The following is a 14402-nucleotide window of genomic DNA, read 5'->3' as shown; positions in this document are numbered from 1 at the left end:
GGAAAAGAAAGCGATGGAAACAGGAGGCAGAGCAATGCAGCTAATATGCATTCCTGTGGTTGTCTACCTAACATCGATATGTGTTCTAAGTTATGCAAAGAGAGAACGAAAGAGGAACCTGCAATCCATTCTGTGTCATACATTTCTATGTTCTTGCTATATATTTGTCTCAGCAATGCCCAATCAAAGAAGGCTGCAGTGGTTTAATTGAGACCTTCTTCCCTAAGCTTCTGTTTCCTGTTCATCTTGCAGGTTTTTGTTCGTCTCGACAGCCGCCAAAGTTCCTCAGTGAGAACCGGTTCTTCTCGGACGTGCTGCCACCGGCATGCCGTAGGCCGAGCGTGAGAGACACGTCTCCGGCCGTGCCGTGCCGATACATGTCGCCAACATGCGCTGCGTTCAGCGCGGCAAATGCGTTTACACCGACGAGGACGCTGTCGTCGTCCCCGCCGCTCGGCTGGTGGGCCGCGACCAAGCCCGGCGGTGGGTTCTCTGATGCGGCTGCGAGACGATGATGACGCCGGCTAACGGACGATGTGCTGGGAGAGGCGTCGCTCTCGGATGGCGCGTTGGTTTCCGTCCTCTGTCCTTGCTGCTGCTGCGTTGGTGACTGTGCTCTTTGATGGTCCGACTCACTCCTCTCTCTTTCCACTTCTTCCTCTTTGGACTCTTGCAGGTACATGTCCTCCACCATGGGTTTCCATAGCCTCACCCTTGCATTAATGAACCAGTTGGAGACCTGAAACATATGTAAGATCGTTAGTCATTCAGCTGGTATTATTGCGTTGACAGCACGAAGGAAAAGGATCACTGTGTTCCCCTGCTAAGACGAACAGGTTTGACCTGTCCCAAGAGATCAGAGAACGTATCTAGAAAGAAACGACCATGATTGAACTGACTACAGAAACACTGCAACCCGTAATAATCTGGCACAAGAAAGAGCACAATCCTTATCACATTCCTCAGCTGTCCTTTATTCTCAAACTAATGGTACTAAAAGAAGTGCAAAGGCGGAATGGTGTCGATGATGAGATGCAGATCTCAAGAAGAATTCAAATTGTAGTGCCATCGAACTGGCTGCGTGTACTGCGAGGAGTACGTACGTCTCGTTATAGTAATTCCTATTGGATTCCCTCTGACAGTTCTATCTGTGACTGGACACAATTCCAAGGTAAATCTAAAGAGAGATAATAATTTCGTGGATTCCAAAAGCTGATGCGTCTTTTATCATTGGGGGAGAAAAGGACAAACCTGATTTCGAGACAAACCGGTCTGCCTCGCCAACAAATGCTTATCTGCATCACTGGGGTACCTGAAAACAAAAGGAAGGCAGTGGAAAATGACATCAGCACCTCTCGCGGAACCCACAGTGGTCACCCCTGTTCTTCAATCAATCATAATACACAACGTCAACAAGCTAGGCATTTCAAAGCCTGTTGCGGGAATTTTGATGAGCCACCGAGCTTTACCAAGATTGCTATTGTTCTGTTGTCCCAATAAATAAAAGACGGGGGAGCAAAAGGAGAAGCTTTTGTGCAGCTTTTCTGGTGGAAGCAGTGCACAGAAGGGCAATGCAGGGCTGAGTGAGTTCTTGATACGAGTAAACCCAGGTTATGATACTGAGTTCCTCGTGAAGATAAGCTCATGTTGTGTAAAGGACGATGGTTTGTCCCTATGATTAATGATCCTAAAGTCTCCCCCACTCACACGGTAGGAAGAAGGAGAGGTTTCAACGACATGGCAACTCACGGAATGGAAGATCAGCGTGATAAAAGAAGAGTGAGACAAGGTAGACGTACGGGTGAAGGAAGTGCTCGAACAGCCATCCCCTCAAGATATGCACCGAGCGGTCCGGTAATCCACGCTGCGGCCTCCACGCTTCCTGCTCCATCATCCCCATCTGATTGAAGGCCCGTTGCTGCCGCAAGGTCTGGTCGAGCAACCGGAGCCTCGGGGTGTCCCCCTTGGTGATGCCGGAGCCGGTGGCGCTTTCTTTCTCTCCCAGCAGCTCGCATGTTTGCTTCAGCTGTGCAGCGATTGCATCCTTGAGGCACCGGAAATGCCGCGACATGGCCTTCTGAGCGAGCGATGTGTATGGCGTTGCGGCTCCGAAGCCCATAACGGAGTCGAATGAGTTCACCACCATCTGCATCTGGTCGCAGTAGTGGTTGTATCTTCTGTCCACCTGCGAAGATTACATGACAGAGAGTACAATGTCATTGGATCCTTCATGGTTATTGCCTTCTTCATTCACATATATATGATCTAAGGCAGCTACTATTACAGTGAGGACTATGGCAAACAACCAAATCGAGTTATTCTCTTCTTGTATCGTACGGCTGCCACAATGATGTAATCAAAGAGAACGCAAGAATGGCAAATAGATGTGCCGCTGAGGCCACAAGCATTCTCTTGGTGCGAGCATCGAGCAAACGATCTGTGAGAGCCCCAAGGTGAGGAAACAAAGAAGAGGAGTAAAGCCATGTAGAGACAACTATTTCACCAAATCAAATGCTGTGGCTTCTTCTTGAAAGAATGCCTATAATGGTTATCTACCCCACCTTTGTGTATAGATATATGCAAAGTACAACCACCACTAGGAGAAATAAATCTTGTCAAAATTGACCTGAGAATCATCTCGGCCACTTTAGTGGGCTGCTAAGGACCGAAAGAAATGTATATGTAAAGGAGGAGACATGAGTGATTCCTGTAATTAAGTGAAGTAAAGAAAGCACGGAAATATATAGACTAATACATGCCTCGTCGAGCATGGAGATGAGCTTGGCCTTCTTTCTCTGGTGCTCAAATCTGTCAGCAGGAGCCAAGGGAGGAACATCTTTGGAGGATGAAGATGCAGCGGCCGAACTGGAAGCGCCTCCGCTGCCACCGCCACCGGTAGGGTTGCAGTTAGGGTTGGATGAGCCACCACGGTGCCTCCCTGCTTTACTTCCTTTTAGCTGTCCCTTCCCCACGCTGCAGAACTCCTCCAGGAGCTCCTGCCCCGGCTTTGCGTACTTGGAGTTCCTCAACACGTTCACCAGTCCCATGCTGCCGTAGCCCATGTGCGATTGCTGACCGTGTCCAGGAACCTGGCCTTGCAAATGTAACGTGGAGTGCTGTTGCTGCTGGTTATTGAAGTACAGCACCCCTTCTCTAAACCTTAGCTCGTCCGCTTTGGCCATCTCCAACTGTTGCAGGGATGAAGAGAGCGACAACGAGAGTCCTTGGCCTTCTGCCACTCTTCCGCCAAAGGGAGCGTCTCCAAAGGATTGGAAGGCTTGTTGGTGAGCTGGTGGAGGCGGAGACGGAGAATTCTGCCGCTGCTGCTGTGGCGGCGGCGGCTGCAACAGAGGGTTCATGAGAAAAAGCTGCATCGCGGCAGCAGAGTCGGCGTTCAAAGCTGTCACCGAATGCTGCTGCTGGTTGCCTTGTCGGGTTGGACCGTACCAGTCCCCGGTGAAGCCTCCTGCCGTGGCCGCTGGCCTCGGCGGTAGATGAAAGCCACCTGAGATCTGGTTAGCGTGCAGGTCGACCGCCGTCAGTCCGGCCGCCGGGAAACTGAACATATCCGACAACATGTTGCCGGCACCGACAGCGGTGGACCCGTATATGCTTGCCTCCTCGCCGTGCTCGTCGATCGGGACTAGCGGGTGTCCGGCGGCATCAAAGCCTTGCACCCGTAGCTTGTCCCTCCTACTTTGCTGCGCGACGTGGTGGTTCTGCTGCTGTTCTCGGTTCGCGGAGCGGTCGAAGCCCTCGGGGAAGCTGAAGATGCCTTGGTGGAACCCCTGGGACATAGACGCCGGAGAACTAGGCCCGGCTTGCGTTCCCCCGAGGGTCTTGGATGGTGGACTGAGGTAGGCGAAGGTGAGCTGAGAGGGCTGCGTCGCTATTCCCATGCTGGCCTCTCTTTCCTCATCATCATCATGGCGGTCCAATTGATTCACGTCAAGCTACCTGCACGTAGGGAGGCCATGGAGCGATCAAAACAAGAAATCCAAGAACACGAAAGAAAAGACGGAATAACTTAGGCAATAATAATCTTTAATATCATTTTATTTTCTTCTTTCGTGCTTCCTCATTTTTTTCTCTGTGTTCGCGTAATGGTTGCTGGGGATGTGTAGATTCTTACTACAGATGGTCTCGAAGGGTGGATGAGCTTTAGGGCATGAAGACATCGTTATCTTCCAGCTGAGTTGAAAACCTCTTCCAAGGCGCTTCCATCCTTGTCTCTCCCTGTCTCCCTCCTCTCTATCTCTTCCCCCCTCCCCGCTCTCCTCCCCCTACAATCGCCTTCCGAAAGGAAAGAGGAGTATTATAATGCAAGAAAGAAAGAAAATAATGGAGGTCGCTGTTCCTCTTTCTCCTCTCCTTATACTAGTATGCTCCAAATCGACTCCCAACCTAAATGGCCAATGACCAACGGAGCCCCATGTTCATACTCTAATGATAAGACCCAGCCTTGACACTCCATTAGAATTGCTATGGTGGCTGCCTACTCCTTTCTTTTATGGAATCTGCACACCAGCTCTCTATACAACCACCAAAACACTGCCAATAAGTCTCCTTTGCTGCATTGGTTTGTAGGTTGACTCGGTCGGGGTGGGGGTGAGGGTGAGGGTTGGGGGGGGGGGGGGGGGGGGGTGCGTTTAAACTAAAGCTCAATGCCACCATTGGCATTCATGTCATTCCACTTCTGGCATTCGAGGCCCAGCATAAAGCAGAAGATCCTCCCAATTTAGATCGTTCGATTTTGATCCAACGGTGGATAGAGGTGGTCCCAAATATGTGGTTGATGGTGGACATGTATTTTGTCGGTCACGCGTAGCGGGTGCGGCTACGGTTTCGATAGGATCCGATATATAGCATCCGACTCTAGTCCCAGCACAAGATTGCGGATGCGGGTTTTGGATCCATAAGCCCTTGGTGGTGCACTTTTAGGGGGCTGATGTCACGTGAGCCTCACCAGTTGGTGTTCTAATTTAGAGCCAACCAGCTAAGGGAGGGCCATAATTGCACTAGCAAACCACCCACTACCTTAACATCATCATCACCATCTCTTTCATCCCCTTAATCTCGTGCAACATGCATGATTCCCCGTACCTGTCAAGATGTGGATGATGTCTCATGCCCACTTCGACTCATGGCCAGCCACAAGGCCTTCGATTGCCCATAACCATCATATTTCAATTTCTTTTCCATGCTTCAATGTATTCGACTTTCACTTTTCAATCATCAAAATTCGTGAGCGGTGATCGATGATGTGTGGAGTACTACACATATTCATGTATAATTGACATGCTACAATAATTAAGGTCAACGAGTAAGCTGTCTCAAATCCACCTCCTACGTGTGCGATCTCCTGCATCACATTTGCATCAAAGATGACCGACAACTTTCTTAGATTTCGAAGCGCAAATCTATGATTTGAACCTTACATGTAAGCAATTTTAGATCAATTAAGATGAACGGCTGCGGATAGAGGGTCGCACGTGACGGGAGGAGGACAGTCTCCCCGTGATTGGGGGGGAGCCCCCTCGTGCGACCGCCGACGCGACACGTGTCGACGGGATGGCGACCAACTGCCGCCTAACGTCGGGTGGCCTTTTTTATTTTTGGCACTTTTCGTCTATTTCGCCTCGTCCGGAAAACGGGGAGATGACGGCGGTCGAGGACGCGACATAACGGCGCAGTGTGGGCCCGGACTCGGATAGCTACATTGGAGAAACGGGACGGGCGTGGCAGCGGGGCCCACGGGGATTACGACGCCATTTGCCGGCTTCGTCACGGAAGGAAAGTGTTGGTCCCCACGCTTCCCTGGCTCACACGAGCCAATCACGCCCCTTGTGGACCCCAATGTCGACACCTCCATTATTTGCGTATATTTGTTTTCCTCCAAAGATATATATACATAATTTTGCCGATGATCGTCGATTAAGCTTCTTCGTGAAATTGATTCTATTTCATCCATTTTTCGAGTACTATCGTACTAGAGAGATTTTTTTGAGTACGCATGATCTTTGTATTCATTCATCTTCCTATTGTAAAACTTACATCGGAGCATTATTGTCTAGCAATCAGATAATGTTTATTTAATGGTTTGGAATGACAACTGATAGGAAGGAGAAGAAGCAATCGATGGAATATATATATCTCTTTGCTATGCCGTCATATCTACATGATATTGATCGGATTTGATATATCAAATGTTGATTATTCAAATAATAATAATAATAGTCAAATCATGCTTATATTAAATAATTCATATGAAAACGTATGGATGATGACCATTTCTTCGGTTGTGTCGGATATTTAAGTCGAACGAGCCATCCATGACCTGATCGTGGGACCTTCACAAATAGGTTCGTAAACAAGCATCGTTACCCTCAAGAAATCTTCTTCACCATGATCCTCGTGATGGAGACGACAACTTGTCACCATCACCACGCTCGGTGCTGCTGCTACTAGCGCCGTTGGAAATGTCATGAGTTCCTAAGACGGAGAGATTCCCGAGCAAGGCTTGAACGATGATGTATCCCACCGTGTCAGCACTTGTCACCTTGACCTCTTTGGCGCTTCGAACTCTCTCCCGAGGAGAAGTGATAGAAAAGAGAGAAGCATTCACGTCTTTGGCCTTGGACGTAATTATATGATTCACCGATCGAGTTGCTTAGCGCACGAGTTAACTCGTGATGTGTTAGAAGACAGAAGAAAGAGAAGCGTCAGATTCATCTTTCATCTGTCGCTGTCGTCGGGTGAAGCGTCCAACTCGGGTAGTAACATCCTATCACCTGTGTGTCCCTAACACCGTGCTTCCAAGAGATCATGTTCTTGTCATTTACAAACATGTATCGATTCAAAGGATGCGAAAAATGGTGCGTGTGCGAGTGTGCGGAAGCAAGCCATGGCGAAAGATGTTGTAGGAGCTGCAACAGCATCATCACCTGAGAGAGAGAGAGAGAGAGAGAGAGAGAGAGATGAGGGGGAGGAGGAGGAGGAGGAGGAGGGGAAGAAAAGGGAAGCAGACAGCAGAGAGACAAGTGGAGGGAGGGTCTTCCTTGGTGCAGTGGGAAGAGAGCTGCTATGGTTTCATGCCATTGGTCTCACATCTGCGATCGGATGCAGCAGACTTTTCGCAGGCTGTCTCTTCTGCTGCGTGCCTCCCTCACTGTTCAACTCCAGTCTTCTCGGATCCTATGCTTCTTTGCCGTTAAAAGCTGGAAACAAAACTAAGTTGCTGTATGTAAAACATATGCTCATGTGTTTAATTCTTTTTTATTACTTAAAGTTCAATCAAATTAATATATACCTATAAATTTTTATACCAAAAAATATTATTATGTGTCCAAAAGGTTAAGATTTTAAGACCATCTATAATATATATACTTTTATATCTAAAATATTGATCTTTTCGTGATAGATATATAACATCTGAGGACATAAAATCGTATTGAATAAATTGACACATAAATTAAGAGTTAAGGGTTTAAAATTTTATTCAATAATTTTACACCTAAAAGAATTATTTGAGCAACAAATTTAAACATAAATAAATTGATGAACTGATAGTGTATTACATTTGCTTGATAAGGGTTGAGAGTTTAGATCTTCATTCGATAACTAGTTTAATCGGTAAATACTTTAAAACAATATCGAGAAGGTTTTGGGATCAAATCTTATATTTCATCGTTTATACTTTAAAAAATTAACATACATAAATCAATTTTATTTCTATTTATTGCCCAATAATTTTAAGATATTTAAAGATACACTGAACATCAATCAAAATTCACTTTACTACCTTATAATGTAGCAAATGGAAGAGATGACATTTTGTAAGAGTAAGTAAGTGGATAACAAGGGAGAATCAAAATGTCAGAGTATATATAGTTCAAGGAAACATCAATTTCAAACATGAAAGGAAGAGGAGGCACCAAATTCCACTTGTGTCTCAATGCAAAGTAAAAGCTTAGGACAATTGGCTTGTCACAACCATTGACTTAGTGACTCCTTCCCCCATTCTTGAAGCTAGAATTGGGTGGAAGGTACTCATCTAGAACCTTGGACAATTCTCCTTACCCATTCTATCATGCTATTTGATTAATATTCTCTTTCTCTCTATCTCTCTCTTGTGATGATAACTTGGAATCAAGAATCATATCCTAAAAGCTTGTTTGCTTGTGAATAAAAAGTGGTCTCACCATCTCACCTACTGCCTTTTTGTCCTCAACAACTTTGTGGCTTCATGCTGTGTCCAACCCTAGCATCCATGAAGACATATGCCAACACACCTCAATATTTTACATGGTTCCCACTTCTTTACTTAGTTTCCAAGGCTCCTTCTCACCAACCCCTTTGGCTCCATGATTCAACCTCCTCTCCCATTGATGGAGAAAGTTGAAGCTGACTTTGTCCCTCCTTTTTCTAATACTCATTCATGGAATAATCTGTGTGGAGGATCTTTTCTTTCCTTCTTCTTTTTTTTTGGTCTCCCCTGATATCCAATATGTCAATCATGTCATGTCAATGGCTTGTGTTTCTAGTCTTGTCCCCTCATCATATTTTAAGGGCAGAATTATTTCTGGAGTTTGGATTGATCCATCAAGGTGCACGAGATCCACCTGGTCTCAGAGGGGAGAAGGTAGGTGTTTCTCAATGGTCTCAAAAGCTATTTCCAACTCACAAGTACGATTCATCAGATATGATGTTGATCTCATGGACTCATTTGTGCATCCCTTAGTTTGGGGCTAAGAAGGAGTTTATTGTGGATCAAAGTGTTAACCTTATTTCCTAATTAAATAGTTCGGATAACCCAAATGAGAACAATATATATAATAAAAATTGTTGTAAATAACCTTCCTTCATTAATATTCTTGAAAGATCCAAACTTATACTTCGAGTGCTTCCTGAAACTCTGTCTCTAAAAGTTTATCAGATGTTATTTCAAAAATATTCAACGATGGACAATCCACTAAATAACACAGTCCCAAAAAGGATGATTGTGCATGGATCACATTCACTGTGTCACTAAACCTATCGGATGAAGTCGACAATGGCATTTATGAAGCCCTATGAATCATTGAGCTGAACCTAAGCGGGGATGCTTAAGTGATTTAACCATAATTATGCGGCAATCCTATTGATCTCACCCTTCTCGACATGGTATCATTGTGATCGTGATATGCACTCGATCAAACGTGCCGAGACCCCTTTAGCAAGAAAGGCTAGGTCGTGGCAGGTCCAACAACATGATAAGCACACCCATCAACCATTAGATGGTAAGATTATGTTGTTTTTGTATATCATCTGCATGTTGGGATATTAAATTATAAATTTTGATTGTACATTAATTTAATAAAATTTTGAGTTCAAAATCTTCTTTTCACCTTGTGAGCTAAATGCAATGCATTGATATTTCAAGAAAAGAGAAATGAGACCCAAAAAAAAAAAAAAATATATATATATATATATATATATATATATATATATATATATATATATATATATATATATATATATATATATATATATATATATATATATATATATATATCGAGTGCTTTAGTTATTATTATCTCGTATCTTCTCCCATATCATCCACGATCTATGATTTATTGATGTCCATCATCTTTTCGAAAAAAATTTCAAAATCTTCGGACAACAACGAAACAAATAGTTATGACCTTATATTTTGTTATTGTTTTTATAACATTACTAATCTCTAATTGTCTTATGTGAATGTCTCTTATTGCTTTGGGTTCAAATTCACCGACGATAGTGATAGATCGGTGAGACAAAGCTGACCTACCATAGATGACAATTGACCATTGGAATGCCTGTGGATATTGAGATGCAATTTATGAGATGTAAAGAACAACTTACTTCGATAAAGGCTTACTACTATTGTGTTCTTCTTAATCATATTTTCGAGAGATTTCAGCATCTAATAAATTATGTGAGAACGAGCTTCATCTTTTATAACCAAAGAAATAATTAGATTGCTTCCTTAATGTGATTGCCAATCAACATCAGCCGACGTACACTTTTGTATATGATTGTGCCAAGCAATCAGATGATTCACATCTTTTCATGCTCTTCCTTCTTTCTTCCTCCCTTCTCTTTTTCCTATTCTTAGTGCTTTCGAGCCAACATCGTCCCTAGTCAGTCCCTTTCCACTCAGTGTATCTTAAATAGCAGCAACATTCTCCTGCTGCATGGCCCCAAGCCACCACTTGGAGAAGCTCGTCTCTCTCTTCTTCATGCTGTCATGGCATAAAGGCAAACAGAAAGAAATATTAGAGAGAGAGAGAGAGAGAGAGAGAGAGAGCACAAAGAGAACTTTTGAGGTCGATAAAAGGCATTGGTGGCACCACTAAAGCTGACGAGGGTGGGAGATATCGATGCGCGCAGCCGACGTGGACCACTCAGAGGTGGCCCAGGCCACGTGGGCTCGACGTCCATGGTCCATGTTACGACCGCGAAGATACTTGACCGAGTCTGTGACTCGGTGAGTTCCCGAGATCCCATGCACGCTCCTTTTGCAGCTGTGGTGCCATGGAGTTATTAGGGGATGGGGTCTCTGTCCTTCGTCCGTAGGGCACACTGGCCAACCTGCCTCTCGTGCTGTCACAGCACCTCTAATGGCTCCCTCTCCTTAACTCGGGCTCTGACAACAGGCTAAACGAATTACCACTGTTCAATCGTTCGATGATTCGACGAGCCTCGGATTTGGTAGCGCATCAGAGTCGTGAGGGCTGAGATGCTGCGGTTGTCCGATTCTGGATCGTCTCCTTGCCGATGAGCCGTCCTTGTTACGTGCTGTCCCACTTCGGCCGAGTGCATGAATCGGAGATCATGTAGGTATCTGCGTTTTACCAGCAAGGAATCTTAGCCTGCACGAGGCTGCGAGTCTGAGGAAGAGCTCAGAGCAGTGAAGTCGATGTTTGTCGCTGTCGTGCATTTTGTTGGAGGAAGAGGGAAGTGTATCAGGAGGAGGGTTGGTCCCTGAGAAATATGTGAACAAGAGGAGGAAGGCGACGGGGCCACGACGGGCCGGCGACCCCACGGAGGTGGGAAGTGGCAGCGACGGCCGCTGACATGACAGCAATTCCACTGTCATTTTGGTGGTGGATGAACTTGGAAAGCGTTTGATGGTCCACAAGTCAACTGACTGCAAGTTTTCTTGGGTCGTCAATTGTTACTTCTTGTTGTTGGGCCACACTGGGCCTTCGAAATTGGAGCCACTGACAAAAAAAAAACAATAGACGCCGTTGCCGGGGATCGAACCCGGGTCACCCGCGTGACAGGCGGGAATACTCACCACTATACTACAACGACATTGTTGTGGATATGTCGCTATCATAAAAATATAAATACTAATAAATTTCAAGATAACCGTCCTCGAAATATCTTCACGAGGCGGATGTCACCGAAAGCTTCCGAGGCCATTCCGCCTCAGACATATGCAGCCTTTGCTGGTTAGGGTTAGCTGCCGACGTATTTGTTGGAAATGTACATCTCAACATGAAGACTGATCGGAGCAGATGAAGTTCTAACAGGGAACTACCAGGATGAACCAACTTATGGTTCACCTAACAGAGCAATTGCGACATAACTTCGTAGGATTCTTGCTTCTTCCATAAATAAAGTTGTTCTGTGGGCAAAGCCTTGGCATGAGTTACCTGATGGTGTCACCTTCGTCCCCATAGAGACCCCTCTCGACCTCCAATGCTCGTGACAGTCTAAGTCCCTCGCACAAAAGAAGACGACATCACATGGAGGTTCTTCATCCTCTTTGGATGAAGTCCCTCTTCCTCTTCGGTAAGTTTCATCCTTCACCGCCCAGAATGTCAGCATTGAGTTTTATTATTCTTGATGAAAATAATAGAATATAAGAATAATTATTGAAAAATCTTTATCGAAGATAAGAAGTTTTAGGTTGAATATATTATCATATCCTCTCCTATTTATATAGATTAGGAGAAAGAATTTCCCTCATGCCTTCGCGTAGAGCAAGAGCAGATCATTGCTGCTGTTGCGATTGCTGTTACTGTGAGGACACAGGTGTTCCTTTCGTTCCCCTTAAGTCTGTCCTTTTGTTCTCCTTAAGTCCGTCGATTGTTGGTAGATCAATAAAAAGGATTGATCACGGAACCTCTTAAGAATTTGACTACAGTAAAATTTTATTTTTCTCAGCGGCGTTAGTCGCTAGCCGAAGGCAAGAGCGAAGCTTCGCTTTTCTTACCGCCTCCTTCTCGGCACCGCCTGGCTGGTCCGGTCCGGACGCTTCTGGCCCCGCACCGGCTGCGCCTTCGCCCCCTTCTCCGCCTCCGGCACCTGTGACACTGGCGACTGCGGCGGCGCCCTCCGCTGCACCACCGCCCGTCACCCTGGCCGAGTTCACCCTCGCTGGATCCTCATCCGGCGACCAGGACTTCTACGACGTGAGCCTCGTCGACGGGTACAACGTCGGCGTTGGGGTGCGCCCATCGTCGGCGGCGGCAACTGCCGGTACACGGGGTGCGCGGCGGATGGCGGGTGCGACGGCGGCCTACAGCTACGCCTACGACGACGTGACGAGCACGATCACCTGCGCCGCCGGCACGGCCGTCTACGTCGTCACCTTCTGTCCCTCCTACGCCGACTTCAAGAGTTGAATATGTTCATGAAATAAATACTGTCTTCTTTGGTCTCTTAATTCTTGTTGACTAAAATCTTCCATTAACACAATTAAAGATTGCTCATCTGTATGTTCAAACCGTAAGGTTGACATGCAGACGATTTTAGCTCATCGAATGTTTTGACCTTCAGAAAAGCAAGTTTGACTCCCACGATTGAACGGTGATAGTATATGTACTCAGTTGACATCGCGCGCTGGCTCGCGGAAGGATCCTCCTCTTGACTTGGAACATGAATCAATTCGATCCAGACAAACGGCAGGTGCATCTCATGAGGTGTTCTTATCATTTGCGAAGAAGTCAACCGCAGGACTCGTAACGAAACTTCATACTTTGACTAAGTGACTCTGGTAACTTAGCCGCCATGCTTACATCAAACAAAACGACGGTCTCTCCACCACCATATAATACAATACCCAACGCCCGACGGTTTTACCAGCCAACCAACAGATGGAGAGCACTTCGTCTCCTTCCCACTTACCATCCCACCGTGAACATGCAGGCGCACGATCAGCACCGCCACTGCCTCAACACTCGGTGCGGAAGCCTGCAAGGAAGCCACGTAGGAGGGCAGGGCCTCTCCCGCCGAGGGTGTACCTCGCGGACCCCCGGAGCTTCCGCCAGTTAGTCCAGAGTCTCACCGGCGTACCGACGTCGCAGCCCCTTGATTTGGCCCCAGCCTCGGCGCAGCCGCCCACGGCTCCTCATCTGGCGACGATGGCTGCGAGCAGGAGTGGCGTGGCTGGCCATGGATTAACAGCGGAGCTCTTACCGCCTTCTTCCTATCCGGCTTGGACTTGATGAACTCCGCGGAGTCGTAGGACTGTGGCATCAGTGGAGGATTCCATTGGCAGTTCTCTCTGGGCACTATACAAGTCCGATATCTTCATTTATTGTTGCTTCATCACATAATATATAGCATGTTAGAGCTAGCCCCAGGATATTTACCAAAGGATAATTTTGGCAACACAACAAGATAATAAAGCGGAAAGAATAAAGCGACAAGAACAAACAAAACACCAGAACACCAGATATACGTGGTTCGGTCAATTGACTTTGACCTACATCCACGGAAGAAAGAGGAGCAAATTACTACTATAAAAGAGGGACACTTACAAATGCCTTAGGAAATGTTCCTAGGCCATAAAACACCTTCAGCTTCCTAAACAAGAAGACTTCAAACCATAAGCAGGTTTTCTTGTGATGCCTGCTGTACTTCTTGTGGTGTCTGTGGTACTTCTCGTGGTGTGTCTAACATCAAAGCTCAGGCCCTTATTTATAGTTCCAAGACGAGACAACAAGTCTGATTTTCCCGATGTGGGACTATGGGACTTGCCAAACTAACAAATCTCCACCTTGGCATGTCCCAACAAAACTTGCTCCACCTTCTTCACAAAAGCCCCAATGGGCAATCACCAACAATGAACACCAACCAAGTCCAAGCACTGCTTGAACTTGTAAACCGGAAGAGGCTTCATAAGCATATCAACTGGATTGTCCTTCGTATGAATTTTCTGAACAAGGACTTTTCCCTCAGCAATCAACCACTTAGCGGAATTATCACAAGAAACTGCATCTGAATAGGAAGTAGGCTCACCAACTTCACTCGTCTCTTCTGCAACAGACAAAGCATATGCAACCAAATTTGCATATCTTTGTGGTGGTCGAATATTTCTCATATGACGTATATGCCATAATTTGGTGATGTCAGAATCAGACAATGAT

The 14402-nt window shown here is 46.0% G+C and overlaps 2 protein-coding genes and 1 non-coding gene across 3 annotated transcripts; 1 reads left to right on the top strand and 2 right to left on the bottom strand.

Moving 5' to 3' along the window:
- Positions 1-103: 103 nt before the first annotated feature.
- On the bottom strand, positions 104-4435 carry LOC135585665 (BEL1-like homeodomain protein 4). The gene is made up of 5 exons (XM_065118866.1): positions 4133-4435; positions 2760-3957; positions 1800-2185; positions 1252-1312; positions 104-739 (listed from the first exon to the last, which is right to left on the bottom strand). Exons 2-5 carry the CDS (start codon positions 3897-3899, stop codon positions 242-244), a joined length of 2085 nt encoding a protein of 694 aa, XP_064974938.1. The 5' UTR covers positions 3900-3957; positions 4133-4435; the 3' UTR covers positions 104-241.
- Positions 4436-11265: 6830 nt separating this feature from the next.
- Positions 11266-11337, bottom strand: TRNAD-GUC (transfer RNA aspartic acid (anticodon GUC)). Its single transcript has one exon. It is a non-coding gene; the product is annotated as a tRNA-Asp (tRNA).
- Positions 11338-11774: 437 nt separating this feature from the next.
- LOC135616431 (pathogenesis-related protein 5-like) lies at positions 11775-12656 on the top strand. Its single transcript, XM_065115626.1, has 2 exons — positions 11775-11820; positions 12196-12656. The coding sequence occupies exons 1-2, from the start codon at positions 11775-11777 to the stop codon at positions 12654-12656; spliced, it is 507 nt and encodes a 168-aa protein (XP_064971698.1).
- Positions 12657-14402: the final 1746 nt, after the last annotated feature.

The sequence above is a fragment of the Musa acuminata genome, chromosome BXJ2-7 (assembly GCF_036884655.1).
Source record: "Musa acuminata AAA Group cultivar baxijiao chromosome BXJ2-7, Cavendish_Baxijiao_AAA, whole genome shotgun sequence".
In the NCBI taxonomy this organism is placed as follows: Eukaryota; Viridiplantae; Streptophyta; class Magnoliopsida; order Zingiberales; family Musaceae; genus Musa; species Musa acuminata.
The sequence above is the reverse complement of the archived record's forward strand: the minus strand, read 5'-3'. Positions and strand labels throughout refer to the sequence as shown.

Bases quoted from the DNA above. Each gene is read 5' to 3' on its own strand.
- LOC135585665 (XM_065118866.1), bottom strand. From the start codon at position 3,899: ATGGGAATAGCGACGCAGCCCTCTCAGCTCACCTTCGCCTACCTCAGT. The intron at 1,313-1,799 runs GTACGTCTACCT...TTTTGTTTTCAG, and splicing joins TTCGAGCACTTCCTTCACCC to GTACCCCAGTGATGCAGATA. The intron at 740-1,251 runs GTTTGTCCTTTT...CATATGTTTCAG, and splicing joins CCGGTTTGTCTCGAAATCAG to GTCTCCAACTGGTTCATTAA.
- LOC135616431 (XM_065115626.1), top strand. From the start codon at position 11,775: ATGGAGGTTCTTCATCCTCTTTGGATGAAGTCCCTCTTCCTCTTCG. The intron at 11,821-12,195 runs GTAAGTTTCATC...TATTTTTCTCAG, and splicing joins GAAGTCCCTCTTCCTCTTCG to CGGCGTTAGTCGCTAGCCGA.